Raw genomic sequence first — 14753 nt, 5'->3', positions numbered from 1 at the left:
GCAATCCTTACAGGGGCACACAGAAATTACAGAAATTAAAATCCTTACAGGGACACACAGAAATTACAGATTTTACAATCCTTACAGGGGCACAGAGAAACTACAGAAATTGCAATCCTTACAAGGGCACACAGAAATTACAGAAATTAAAATCCTTACAGGGGCACACGGAAGTTACACAGCAGCAGAGAAATCAGGCAGCACCCAACACCAGGAAAACTAAAAGTTCATCACCTGAATTTTCCCCTTAAATCCTCTGCCAAAACCAAAGGGAAAATACTTACATTTTGGAGCAAAAGCTTCCTTCACAGAGTTCCCTGCAGCTGGGTATGGCACAAATCCATCCAAGTACACGATCTATAAAATAAGAGTGAACATTACAGAAGTTTCATCCCTCTCAAATGTCAGGGGTCCTAATGTAAGTCACCAAGGGTGCCAGCACAAAGATTTAAGAAGCTTCTCAGTGCTTCCCATGTATTCCAAGAGGGGGTTCAGGCCTGCCCCTCCTTGCTGCCCTCGTACAAGGAACCCTCACAGCACACATTGCACCATCCCCTCTGCATTTGGCTTTGTCTGATACAGAATAGTTCCATCAACTATCTGGGGAGAACCACCCAGAAGGGATGGAGGCCAGCTCCTTTGCTCAGGAAAGAAAGAGTCCTTCCATTTTACACCAAGGACCTGTCTCTGCATTATAAAATCTGTGCCAGACTCAACAGCAAAGAGATTTATAGGTTCCCAAGAGTTTTCTCAGCAGCCTCAGCTAACAGACCCCTAAAATCTAAAGTCTGATGTGGATTTGGCATCTAATTTTCTTATGCTGCCATGAAAGTCCCCAGGTTGAGACTTTCAGCTTGAGAGTTCTGGTGTTTAACCCCTGGGATGGGCCCTTTCATACACAGCAAAGTCCACGATCCTGGACAAAGTTGCTAAATTCAGGCATCTGCTCAGAAAAATGAGAATTAGCTTCTAAACCTCAAAAGCTCCTAAAATAAAGCCCTGTAAAAAAGTTCACACTTTACTGCCCACATCTCTGACACATCTGCAGCCTCATCCATTTCCAAGGGGCTCAGTCAGGCATGGCAAAGATAACTGCAATAATTACACAGGCTAAATATTATACATATTATCTACCCACCTTAATGCCTAAAACCAGTAAAAAATGGAAGATTTAGGTAAAAGCATAATCCCTTGTATCCTAGAAGGCGAAATATTTGTATCCCTCAAACCATGAACTGTAGAATGCAATGCTATTTAGTTTAAAACTGTTGTTTTCCTGGAAGTGCTACAAACAAGTATTATTATTTTAAACAATTATTTTGGTAAATTACTTTTGGCAACATGACCATTAATAACGAGATCGCCATTTCAAGAGCTGTTATTTTAGGATTCACATTTAAGCAATGCAGCAGAGCAACTATAAAACTTTAATCTTTATTTCTGATTTGTTAGGCTGCAGTCAGGAATGTCCTTTAGGTGTAATCCGAGGGGCTGCATTGTTGTCCACCTACTCACAAGCAGACACCAGGGAACAAAATGCCAAGCTTTTGTCAGAGGTTATTTTCAGCATGGTGATAGCAGTGGCATTGCTCAGATCCCTGAAACTCTCCCTGCCCTCCCCTCCCAGCTCATAGGGCTGGCAGAAGGGGTCACTGCATTTAAAGAGAGCAGGAGCCCCTCCTGCTCAAACCCTTCGAGACGCAAGAAGAGAAGGAGAAAATTCAAGCGACTCCGGTGAGTAGGGTCCCACGGGTTCTGCCAAAAAGGGTTTGGGTATTCTTTTATTCCTAACAGATCATAGAAGCAATTTGTTGCCTGACAAAGAAAACCACTTTTGTAGGTATAGTGCAGAAATATGAGTCCTACAGAGCAGTGTTTTAGGTTTGGGTAGCCAGCAAAAAGAGAGATTCTTCTGGCTCAGCCACGGAGCAGGAGCAGGGCTGGGGGATCCATCCTCACTAGAGACACTCCTTTGGACTAGGCAAGACTGGGGAACAGAAGTTTCAGAACATTTAAATATTTTCTTACAAAGCTACAGAATTATTTGTCTGCAAACAGTCAGTCTTGAGAAAGTGCATGCACACAGCACACAAATTTGTGTGCTTCCATAATGGTAACCAAACAAATCCCCCAAAATCTTCAACGTATTTAATCTTGGTGACCAATGGTTTCATGTCAAATAAGAAGAAAACTTCTGAACAGACCTGACGAGAAATGGCTAGCTAAGAATGCAGAAAGATGAAAGAATTATTCCCAAATCCATCATTCAAGCATTCTAAGAGAGCACGATTGGCCAAATCTTCAGGAAAAAAAAATCAAATAAATAAATAAATACCTACATACATACACATGTGTTTTTGCTATGAATTTTTTCTGCCTAAAGGTGAAAGTCTTTCAGAGAACAAAGCCTTGCACATAGATAAAATAATTCTGTGTATTATCTCATTCCTCACAGTGCTATTTTAAAGTCTGCAACAGTTTTGTCTGGCACTTAAGGAACTTAGTGCAGGGATAAGCATTTAGAGAAGGATCTTGTGGAAGGAATAGTGAAAGCTGATAGCCCAGGATCAGGCCTGGAAAATTGAATGTGTCATTTGTAGAGCAGGATGTAGCTTTCCACAGCCACAGGGATCACACTGAAGCATGAGTGCCAATGTACAAGCATGTGAATGTGGGGTGGGCTTGGTTTCTAAGTCAGAATGAAGTACCTTGTTCTACTGTCAGATACTGTGTTTTTTGGAGATGCAATCTTAAATTTCTGCAAAAGTGTGCATCGAGGAAGTTTCAAAGGAAATGTAGCATCACTAGGCTAGAAAATAATAGGAAAAGTGGAAGAAAAGAGATGAAAGCAAGGGAATGGGGCACTATCAGCTCTCAGCAATGCACGTGTTCTTCACATGAAGTCAGTTAAAATCTTTTGTTTCAAAGTGCCACATGTAACTTAACATGACCGGTGTCAACGAAAAAAATCAATATTTACTTTCCAGTGTTGGAATTCCCATACCTTGACCTCTCTGTGTTGCTTTACTGCAGATGTAAGGGGAAAATGCTGGTTGTTCTGAGATCATGGTGGAAGCTCAATGTCTGACACTGACTAATAAGATTTACCTGTAGCCACAGCCTGCTGAATGCATTGGAATGTCAGAAATACGATTACAAACACACAACAAGATCACATCTCCATCAAATGAGCTCAGGCTTCAAGCACAAGACTTCCCCCTGCTGTGAATCTCTCCTGCTCAGGGAGAAGCATGTTCCACAAGGGGCTGGGTTTTGACAGAAACACCCCCAGGCTGTCGAGATGCAGTGGCATCTCAAATGCAGACACATCAAAAGAAACCCTCACCGTGAGTGTCAGCTGCAGAGAAAAGCCACAGCAGCATTTTATTGCTGTTATATAAAGGAGGACATATCTTGTTATCCCACAGTGCTGGTGGGGTGAGCAGCACTAGGGAGGTCAAATGAGTCATGGTGGTCACAGGACAGGGCACAGCAGAGCTGTGATTAGATACCACAGTGAAGGTCTGGCTGCACTGGCATTCCCACAGGCTTCAGCTGGGAAACCAATTTCAAATGTGGCCTTGACACTTGGCATTTCAGCGTAGGCAGCCATGTGTGAGTTTTGTATTTCTATTGCTCGTTAGGTAAGGAATCAAGGAACGAGTTTTCTTACCCTCTGAGTCTAGACCAAGCAGCTTAGATGGGATCAAAATGCAGAGAGATGCAAGGCACACCCTGCCCACCACTCCCACCCAGCACTTGTGCTGCCCGTGGTCACAAAGACCAATATTCCCCATTCTGTTTATCCCTTTCACAGCCACCCTGCAGCACATGTGGCAGAGAGATAACCCTGCCAGCCACAAACAACACAGCTCTGCAGCCCATTCAGATAAGACCTGAGCTCTAGACTGCCAAATGCATGAGCATATAGAAGGGAAAACCTTGTGTTTAGCAAGGAAGCACCAGAATTAATTCCAATTAATCCATTAATTAATTACATTTTTCACATGCAGCACAGTCAGGCATAGGCACTGCCTTTTACTCCTCCACATTTCATCAGGCCCGTACTGCATCCACCACCCATTTAGATCAATGGACCAAAACACATTTTTGGATTTTATCCTTATCAATGGCACTTTGATTAGAGAGAGCCCCTCTGTGGCAGTGATGTGACACCCGGGTTTGGACAGTGTGACTAACAGCCCAAAAGAAGACAGCTCACAACTGTGCAGAGCATACCAACGCTTCAAAGGCTTCCTTGCTTACAAAGGGGTGATACAGCTCTAAGTAATGGGAGGCACGAATCCTTGGCTGCACATCTGACATATAAATGGTGCTCCATATAGAAGCTGCATTCTGAGGAATGACACAAGCTGCTGAACAGCATTTGAGCAAAGCCAAGAGCACTCCTCCAGCCCAACAGCACCCTGAGTGCCCACACGTTGCATCTAGCACTCAGGAGTTTCTGTGTCACACATTGCTTACCTTTAGGATCAGTCTGCTCTACTTCCCACCACCAGAATACAACAAATACCATGTGATGAGCAGACATGAAAAGCTAACCAGATTAAGACAACAGAGTTCAGGGAATTTCATGGGGCTTTAGACACTGACATCCAATGAAATGATGTGAAGTGGAGACTTTGGCTCTATTTTTTTCTGATGACAAATGGGAGACCGAGTTCTGTTTCTATTGAAAAGATGGAGCTTTACCCACTGTACAGTTTAGATGAGTACAAAAGTGTGAGTGCCACACCCCTGTGGAGATTCCCAGAATTCTCATGGTGAGCCTGCAGCCCCCCAGGGATGGCAGTCAGCTCCAGAGGGATGAGCAGAGCCCGGACAGGAGGAGCTCAGATGTGCCCTGTCCCTCACCCAGCTGTTCCTCCAGCCAGCACAGGCACCGTGGATGCACTGCTGGTCTTACACCAGCATCCTTACAGAAATACTGATTTCTGCCATGCCTTTCTTCTTTCTCCTGCAGCTTCCCATCAGGTGATGCCAAAACACCATGGAAAATGTGCATGCATGCCCAGTCATGCTACTATAATTGGCCTCAGGAACAATGGTCCTTCTAAGAGCTCTTGACAGCACAAGGTTCACTATCACACTTTATCAGACTTTTTCAGAGGTTATTTTTCCCCTTCAGCTGATGATGTAATTGGAGTTACTTTCTGCAGTTTTGGAGTCTTGCTGTGCCTTTGGGGAGACCTGAGAGAGGGGAGGCAGCTTTACAGGGAGCAGAGGTACAAACCACTCTCTCCCAGCGCTGCCTCAGCTGGGAAGGGATCCCACTGGAAACCTGATTTAAAAGGGAACGCTGTAGACACCGAAATCTCATTTTAATTTTCAAGGAAGTGTCACAAAACTGGTTTTTATCCACAGTTGCTCTTCTTTCTTTTAAATGTTTGAAGCATCATTTGAAATGTTTTCGTAAGAGAAAGTAGAAATGGCACCAATACAAAAGTGCTTTAAAAGCAGAAGAAAATGTAGAATGGCAGAGTGAGAATAAGATTTTACCTACATGAAAGATTCCTTTATCTCACATTTAAAAGAAACTGAAAAACCAATTTAACAGTGCTGTTCAGTGAAGGCATCACTGAGTGAGAGGGATCAAATTCATTATTTGTTTATTCATCATTCATCATTGTACATTGGACATGAGTCTAATGTAAATATATAGTAAAATGTTAGTCTAAAATGCAACTAATTGAAAATACCAGCTCTGTTACATTGCTGCTGTGATAAATTCCCCTCTCTCTATCACCTGACCTCAGAAGAAAATTCTCAGGTAGCAGGCCTGATTCAGCCTTCAAAATCCTCCTCTTAGTTACCTTTTGGTGAATTTACTCAAACACAAATAGCACAAGCAGGCTTCAAAATATCTATAATGAGAAGGTGACTGGTTTTCCAAGAAGGAGGAGGAAAGGCCGTGCCAGGGGCTTGGAACAACTCGATAATTCGGCGTGCAGATGACAAGATGACGTCCCAGGCTCTCCAGAAACGATGACTCAAACCAGAAAACAGAAGGGCAGGCTGGGGCTGGGGCTGTTCCAGGTGTGTGACAGCACAATCTCAGGGAAAAGCACTCAGCCTGGCATCAGGAGACCTTGGCAAGGCACTCCAGGGCTGACTGGAATGGCAGGAACTGGAACAGAAACCATGGCCCTTCTTTTCTCTGATGGTTAGGTTTTAAATGCAATAGGCAAAGAAAAAAGCCCACACCTTAAGCACCCCAGGAGCCCATCCATTGTTACTGTACAATGGCTGTGCAGCACAGAGATCTCACATCTGTTTCATGAGGAACTCAGAAAAGGTTGTGTTGGAGTACAGGAAAGGGCAGTGTTGACAGAAAATGACTGATGGAAAACAAACCCCAGATCCTCTTTTCCAGACTGATCCTAGCACCTTTTCACTGAAACACCTCACATTCATTTCACATATTTACCATCACAATATGCCAAGTTAAGGAATATCATTTTTTATGAAGGAATCACAGGGATTTGGACTGTCCCTGTCCCCAAAGCACCAAGGCAGCACCCTCACTTCTGCTACCACACAGGTATGAGGTATATTCCAAGTATGCTGTAGCAGTTGACTGGAGAAGGAAGAAAAACAAAATTTTAAGTCAAGCCATTTCATTTAAAAGAATTCATATTTGCTGTTGCATTTATTTATGTAATTTGATTTCCTAGGTTAACCCTACAGACCAGGATGCCGAACTGGGGCGGAGGAGCCAAGTGTGGGGCCTGTGAAAAGACCGTGTACCACGCTGAGGAAATCCAGTGCAATGGAAGGAGCTTCCACAAGTCATGCTTCCTCTGCAGTAAGCTGGCCTGAATGCTTTAACATCTCAACACCCCCACAGCTCTGTAGAACTCTTGCATAAAAGCCAAACATTTATTTCTGTATTACCTGGCAGGCAGTTTTGCTGCCTTTTACCTGGAGCAATCTGCCTCTTGGTCTCCTGGCTTTTCTTTGTCCAAACATGGGATGGATTTTGTCAGGGACACGAAGGTGCTGCAGAATCACAGTGTCCAAGTCCATCTCCAGGACACCCTTCCTTCTGTCCCACCGTGTGGCACACCACAGGTTTGCTCCAGGTTAGAAAGCCCGGCAGAACTGAACAAACAGCATCCATCAGACAGGAGGATGATTGCTTCTTTACTTTCAGGAGAGGATTACTTTCACAGTGAATCCTGGCACTAATTTGTTTCACACCGAAAAGCTGAAGGACCCTAGTGCCATCAAAACCTGCCACCAACACTCTGCATGTTCCTCAGCCTCCCTCCCTGTTCCATGTACTCCCATTTCACTTACTCCTCCCCTCCACACTCCTCTGTGATGTTCGGCTTACAGGAATTTTGCTTTCTCTGCAGAAGAGGCAGAAATTTGTAAAAAAAAATAATTTCAGAGAGAAGGTACCAATTCAGCTCTGTTTGCCCTGTGTGGGTAGGGAGAGAGCAAACAATTTGCTAAGAACCAAAGATAGCTGAAGAGTTTATCTCGCAGAAAATACTCGGGATTGGCACCTGTGCAGTACGGCTCCCAACGTGACAGTTTAGGAGCCACTGAATCCAATTTTCTCCTTCCCTTTCTGGAGGGATACAGACTTCTTATTTGGAGGCATCGGACTAATTTTACATGCTTAGCTGATACAGAGCAGCTCTTTGCAGAATGAAACCAAAGGACACACCTGAGCTGTCTGTGCCTTTGCCAGCTGCCCCAAAAGTGATGCCTAAAACTCCAAATGATGCCTTTAGTGATGCCAAAAAAGGCCAAGCAAGAAAGGACTCCCTCAAAAAATTATCAGTTAACTGACAACCTTGGGCCAGTTCTTACAGAATGGCAAAAGGAAAATCTCAGTCTCAGCTAAAACTTTCTTAATGCTACCATGTTCTGGCTATAACAATAAATAGTAAATAAAGATCTGCCCTAATATAGCATAGTTATGAATATTTCTCAAGTGTAGTCTTCATTCTTAGTACAGCTGAATTATTTTCTTTTAGTGATTCATAATGAACAACTTTCATTAGCTCTATCAAGTATTTGGTTTGTTGTGGGGCTTTTCTTGGTTGGTTGGGGTGTATTTTGTTGTGGGGTTTTTTGTTTTTTGTTTTTTTTTTTTTGTTGGTTGGTTTTTTTAAATGTTCATTTATTTGTCCCATGTTTTAAGTCTGAATTAATTATTAATAGGTTAAATACTAAAAATAGAATTCCCATCAAAAATATGCTTAAGGTCAAAACCCAAAGATGCATCTAAATTGCCCAGCTGGCATATAAAAGGTATGTTAATTGGCTTTACTTATTCCCATGATTCACATACACTGTTCAGTTGCTCTGGATGCCTCAGGATCATGTGTCACATTCATGGGCTTTACTGTGAACCATTTATAGGATTTTATTTCTCAACAGAAGGAAACCAATTCTCCCCAGCCTAAACTTGGGCATGGAAACAGTTAGTTTAGCTGCACTTTTGTATATTTCTATATAAATGTATATAAACTTTTGTATATTTCTATATAAAACTATTTCAAATATATCCTCTATTTCATATTGTATTTGACCAGGTATACAAAGCACATCAGTATTTTTTGACCAACGAGTTCAATTTCAGCAGAATTATAAACAACTCAAAGCAACCTGTTAACACGGGAAGAATCAGACAAGCTAAATTATTTATAACACTCTCCGCTCCACAGTTTTTCCCTACAAGTATTGCAAGGAGAAATTTGTTTCCAGCAATCCCTCCTTGCCTTGCAGGCTCCTGTTTCCCTGCAGGCTGATGTTTCAGTGACAGCTTGCACCCCAAGGGCAGCGGTGGTGGGCATTGGGCAGGATCTCACTCCATGAACCTGGATCTCCTCGGCGTGGGCAGGAGAGCAGGATCTGCTGGCAATGACAGGTCTCAGGACCTGCTGGCAATGATATTATGTTATTTCAACAATAGCACTTCAAGAGCTTTTGCTCCATCTGTCGTGGTGAATTGATACCCTCTCCCCAAGGTACCAGAAATAGAAACACTATCTACTGCCAGAGTTTCCATCATCCCTTAACTCCCTTAGCAAACACAATTATCATCTCAAAGCCAGAGTGCAGTACAGAAGTGCCTCACTTTACTTCTGTTAACTATAAAGGTCTTTGCAAATTATTTCTCCCTCCATGCCACACAGGGAGGAGGAAAGCCACAAGGATAACCAGAGAGCTGGGGATGTATAACTAGCTATACTGCCCCTGAACAGCAAGCTGCTCTGGGGGTTGGAACTGCATGATCTTTAAAGTCCCTTCCAGCCCAAACCAAGCCAGGAGTCTACAATTAAAGGTGCAGAGGTTCCAGGTTGTACATTCCCTGTGGTGGATAAATTGGATTCAGAGGAGGACATTTAAAGTAAACATGAGGGAAAGGGGCTAATCAAACCCTCAGGTGTCTCCTCCAGAGCTTGCACTTCAGGCCACTTCCAATACTTCTGCATTTCACAGCTTTCTATTGCAAACGTGAACTCAGCAACTTTGTTTTCCAAGCTATCAATAGCCCATGACTGGAATGCCTTCTGCAGGGTAAGCATTTGTTCTAAGGAACCAGGAGAGAAAGTTCTTCCCTAATTTTTCCCCATTTCTAATCAACCACTGTCAAACAGTGAACAGTTTATGAGAAGTACTGAAACAGTAATTTTTTAGCATACTGGAAAACCCTGGTTTTCAAGAGAGACTCTGAACTGAAACATCTTCCTCCCTTTCTGTGGGGTGGAGGCTGTCTCACACCGAGTTCCCCAAGGGGCGCAGGAAACACAGGCATACAATCCTCACCAAGCACTGAGGAGTGTAGCTACTGTATTTTTTCCCCATTCATTATTAGAGGACATAATTTGTATTTGTATTCCCTGATGAAAGCTGGGCATTCCCATGACACCTTCTGTCCAAAAGGCTGCCAGACCTTCCTTAGTGAGCTGAGCTAAGCTGTCACTCTCTGTACCAAAGATGATTTGTAAGAGCACTGTTTGGGAATGGCTGCAGCCACACTCCTGCCATCCTGGAGGAAGCCTGACAGAGCTGACACTTGCTTTGCCCTGGTGCCACAGCTCCAACAAACAAATAATGAGAAAAAACCCCAACATGTCCTGTCTGACTCCAGACAGGAGTCAATGTTAAACCCTCTCTCAGAAACACACCACGTCAGAACAGCCTCGGCTGAGCTCAGAAAGCCACCACAGACCCAGAGCAAATACTCTGAAAAGGCCAGATCAATGTCTCTGCAACATTCTTTCCCCACTTTTTAAGGTTTGGGAGTTAAGGATGCCCAATTTCAATCCCAAGCCCATTTTAAGCTTCACAGATCTAGATTTCCCTGGGATTACAGGATAACTTCAGAGTGGCAAAAGAAGAACAGGTTATGTGCACGCACACACACACCTCCCCCTTACTTCAGCAACAGCTCATTCAAGTTTTATACTGACAAGTTTCCTACTGACTGGCTCCTTTCCCCACATTTTTAAAGCTAAACAAAAAGAAATACTAACTGCAATTATTTTAATTCAAATTTGAAAAGGCAAATGCTGATACGTGTCTTTCTCTCCCTGTTCTCAGTGGCTTGCAGGAAGGCTCTGGACAGCACCACGGTGGCAGCTCACGAATCTGAAATCTACTGCAAAACCTGTTATGGCAGAAAATACGGCCCCAAAGGGGTTGGCTTTGGACAAGGGGCTGGATGCCTCAGCACGGACACCGGAGAGCACCTGGGCCTGAACCTGCAGCAGTGAGTCAAACCCCAGCCACAGCTCCTTGTTCTGCTTCTTCTTGTCTCCTACCAGGGTGTTTTATATATTTCATTCTGTTTCCATAACAACATCCAGCATAAGGAGCAGAGCAGACTTTCCTACACCCTTTTCTTCCATAGACACTGTAATTTACATTTTTTAATGATGCTCAATCTCTTTAAGCCTCCTTTACAAATTATACCCTCCTTCAATAGGTAATTATTCTGTAGAAGCAGCCTTTATATACCACTACACGTGTAAATGTTCACTGCATTTGTAATCTGCCATTTGCAGCACAGTGGTAAAGTCACATTGGCCACAGAAAAAGATTTTTTCTTTTTCCTGTTAGAGGCTAAAATTTAGTTAACATTTTACTCTTAGAGAAATAATCACACTACCCCATACTGCTAGTGCTCCTCTCAATGGGGGCAATAACATTTCTAACATTTCTCAATGGGGGAAGTAACATTATCCTCCCTGTGGTTCTAATAACACTTACAAACACACTGAGAATGTGTTTGAACAAAAAGAATTCTAATGGGATACCATCTTCCAAAAGCACGTAATTAGCTCTGACAGTTCATTTTTATAGGATTTTCCTGCCGTTCTCAAAGTTGCACATTTCTACATCAACAATGCTTCTTCCTCCCTCTGGTGGTCTGCTATAAAGAAACCAATTAGGCAATATGCTGTGCAGGAAATAAAAGCTTAAACAATGTATTTAACTGTAGCTCCTTGTGCCATACAAATCCATTACGGGCAGAGCTCTGCGCTCAAAACTGCTACATCCTGAGGATAAAATGAACTGTTTCGGTCCAGCTATCTGATAAATCAGAAATCATTCTGTCCAAGGCTTTATGCACAAAGATTTAAAACACACAGACCAGAAATAAAAAACAAAGCTACTTTTCTAATGTCCTTTTGACCCCAGGCCAGGAAAGAACCTCAATTCCCCGTCCAAATGTTTCACTACCTAATGAAACTACGGCATGCAAAACCTGAATTGTTACTTTCAGTTTGATGAGTACCAGCAGATAACCAGTTACAAAGACTAGAGACATCTTTTCCTTTTATTTTCCCTGTTGCCTCTCAATGAGAGAAAATTGGTTTTTACTTCAGTTTTCATTAAATAGAATCTTTTGTGCTCGTGGCTGCTGCTAGCTCCATGTATTTAGCCCAGAACAGGCAATATCAGTGCTTACAGTACCAGCTTCTCAATCATACAACACAGAATTCAATAGAATACTTTCATTTTCTTTTTTTTTTTTTTGTCCCCTTTTGCATGTCAGAGATGAGCAATTTAGTATCTTTTATGCCTTACTAAAAAAACAATTAAATCCTTTTTCTGAAGAACATAAGATTTTTAAGCAGCTTTAAAAACTTCTGTTTTAGGGGGTCACCAAAGCCTGCTCGCCCCTCAACACCAACTAATGCTTCAAAGTTTGCCAAGAAGATGGTAGATGTGGATAAATGTCCCCGTTGTGGCAAATCAGTGTACGCTGCAGAAAAGATCATGGGAGGAGGAAAAGTAAGTAGTGACTTCAGTGCTAGGAAAAAAACCCCACCAATTTATAATGGTGAGAAACTACAGCTAAAGGTCCTCAATAATTTCAATTTTCGTTCATAAAGAAAACGCGAGGATGAATTTGCAAATTGCTACAACAGGTTTAAAATCTTGTACATTTTGCAAATATTTTCCAACTTTTTGCTTCTTATTGATGTCTGAGAACCAAGCACAGTTTACTGTACAAGCTGGCTCCTCCTCTATCTCTGGGTATATTTATCAACATTTATGTGTAGAGGCAATTGAAGATACCTTAGACAGCGTAACTGAAAAAAGGCTAACCCAGAATGACTAAAAATGGAAGCCACAAGATTGACAGATGAATGTTAACCCTTCCACACCACCAAAGCAGTATTTGTTTCTTGCACTGTCTGTGCCACACAATGACTTCTCTCCCCTTGCTCAGCCTTGGCACAAGAGCTGCTTCCGCTGCGCCATTTGTGGGAAGAGTTTGGAATCCACCAACGTCACGGACAAGGATGGAGAGCTCTACTGCAAAGGTGAGAGCTGCAGGAGCTGAACTGGCCTGCAGAGTCAATCTAGAGTTAGTATCCCTAGACCTGGGAATGCCATTGGGATTTACCTTGCTGTACACTAACACCCCCAGGAAATTTAATTTTTGTCCTTTTTTAACAACCTTCTGAAAGCAAAGAGCTATGGTGACATTGCAGTTGCAGCTTCTACTATTAACATTTAAATTCAAAATGTTACAGATGGGACAACCTCTCAAACCTGTCAGACCTTCTAACAGAGCACTGGCCATATCTGCTGGGCAGGCTCTTGTACCTACACAGTCTTACTCACTAAAATAAAAAAACACACAGATTCAGATCTTTCATCCTCCAAATCAGAATTCTTGCCAGTAAAGTTGCAAAGATATTTCCACTGCATTGGTAGCACAGAAGATGATGCAAAAATAGTACATTACACATCTAGATGTTCTTCTCAGACTCAAAGTTCACAGAATTCAGTTGACTCCTAGGAATAGCTTTAGGGGGAAAAAAGTATGTGAAGCTTTTATATACAAAGCTAAACTTTATAGAGAACCCTAAAGAAGAACACTGGAGTTCTGTGACTTTGGGTACAGTCTGTTAACCACAAGTGGATCAAGTTGGCATATTTGGAGAAATATACTCACCATCACCACTTAGAGTTGTGATAAACAACTATGCACACGTTAACTAATAAAGAGTTTAAATGGAATTACTTAAATGCCCATCAATAGTTTCTGGATTATGCTCCAGTTCTTCTTAAAAATCGCTGGCTTACGTTGTACTACTCATCAGACTGAGCATTTTCAGACAGGAAAGTAGCTTTAATGAAACTATTACCTATATCTGAAAAAAATAGATAATTTCTTAACTTTCTTTGAGTCACCAGATGCAACTTCTGCATACTTCAAATATGTAATACCAGCTTCACTATTAAGACCTGGATAAACTTACAGAAAATACACTATTTCAGACTTCCTTCCTTTTTATCAACTTCAATTTGATAATTTAAAAACAAAAACCAAAAGATATTAACCTCTGAGAGCCTTCAGAGCACCATTTACCTCCCACTCCTTCTTTTGCAGTTTGCTATGCAAAAAACTTCGGTCCCAAGGGAATTGGGTTTGGTGGCCTCACCCAAGTGGAAAAGAAAGAGTGTGAATGAGAAGAAATGGATGCAACAGACTCAAACCGCTGTTGATGACACCAAGTGACAGCTGTCAAGTAAAACATTAAACAACACTTATTGCTAAGTACCTAGGGCATTTGATTAAGATTTTCCTCCTTGCAGGAAAAAATAATGAGCTGTATCTTAAGAAATTCTTAGAGTAGATTTAAAAAGGTACAATGATAACACTAGACTCATGTTTGCGTTTAGTATATAAAGACAAAGAACCTCATGGAACATTATTGCTTCTTAAACTAGTACCTGTTACACTTTAGACTGAAATTTTAGACTCCTAATGCCCCCTTGTGACAGGGATCCCTTGTGGAGCGAAGGGCCCAGGTTTTCCCAGTTAGATTGTATTTTCTGCTTTTCACAATGTTAACCTGTCTGTATTTCCACCAGTCTCCTAGCTGAGTTTTGACTAGGCTGGCAACTGTGTTAGAACAAGTAGCTCTAATTTGCTTTGAGACAACTAAAAAGGATTTTTTTTTTTAAACACACCTTTCTCTGAGGGAGGTGTTTCTAAAAAAACCCCAACATTTTCTTAGGATATAGTGGTGTAAGTTTTGTCTGTTTTCAAGCTACAATAAAGTACTTACTGCTTCACATTATTTTTATTTGTATTTGCTTGTGCTTACACATTCTACAGCGCTTCAGATAAATGGATTTCACCAAGATGAATGAAACCCCTCACAAGAATTGCATTTCACTACAGTACTTACAGTCTATTCTAGATGGTATCTGACTTTAATTTCCTGATCTTGAACCCTTTTCCT

At 42.0% G+C, this 14753-nt stretch overlaps 1 protein-coding gene across 1 annotated transcript; it reads left to right on the top strand.

The window, feature by feature from the left end:
- The first annotated feature begins 1681 nt into the window (after positions 1 to 1681).
- On the top strand, positions 1682 to 14583 carry CSRP3 (cysteine and glycine rich protein 3). Its single transcript, XM_058026493.1, has 6 exons — positions 1682 to 1734; positions 6696 to 6826; positions 10585 to 10753; positions 12147 to 12282; positions 12725 to 12818; positions 13895 to 14583. The coding sequence occupies exons 2-6, from the start codon at positions 6715 to 6717 to the stop codon at positions 13972 to 13974; spliced, it is 591 nt and encodes a 196-aa protein (XP_057882476.1). The 5' UTR covers positions 1682 to 1734; positions 6696 to 6714; the 3' UTR covers positions 13975 to 14583.
- Positions 14584 to 14753: the final 170 nt, after the last annotated feature.

The sequence above is a fragment of the Melospiza georgiana genome, chromosome 6, assembly GCF_028018845.1.
Source record: "Melospiza georgiana isolate bMelGeo1 chromosome 6, bMelGeo1.pri, whole genome shotgun sequence".
Classification (NCBI taxonomy): Eukaryota; Metazoa; Chordata; class Aves; order Passeriformes; family Passerellidae; genus Melospiza; species Melospiza georgiana.
This window is presented reverse-complemented; position numbering and strand designations above follow the sequence as displayed.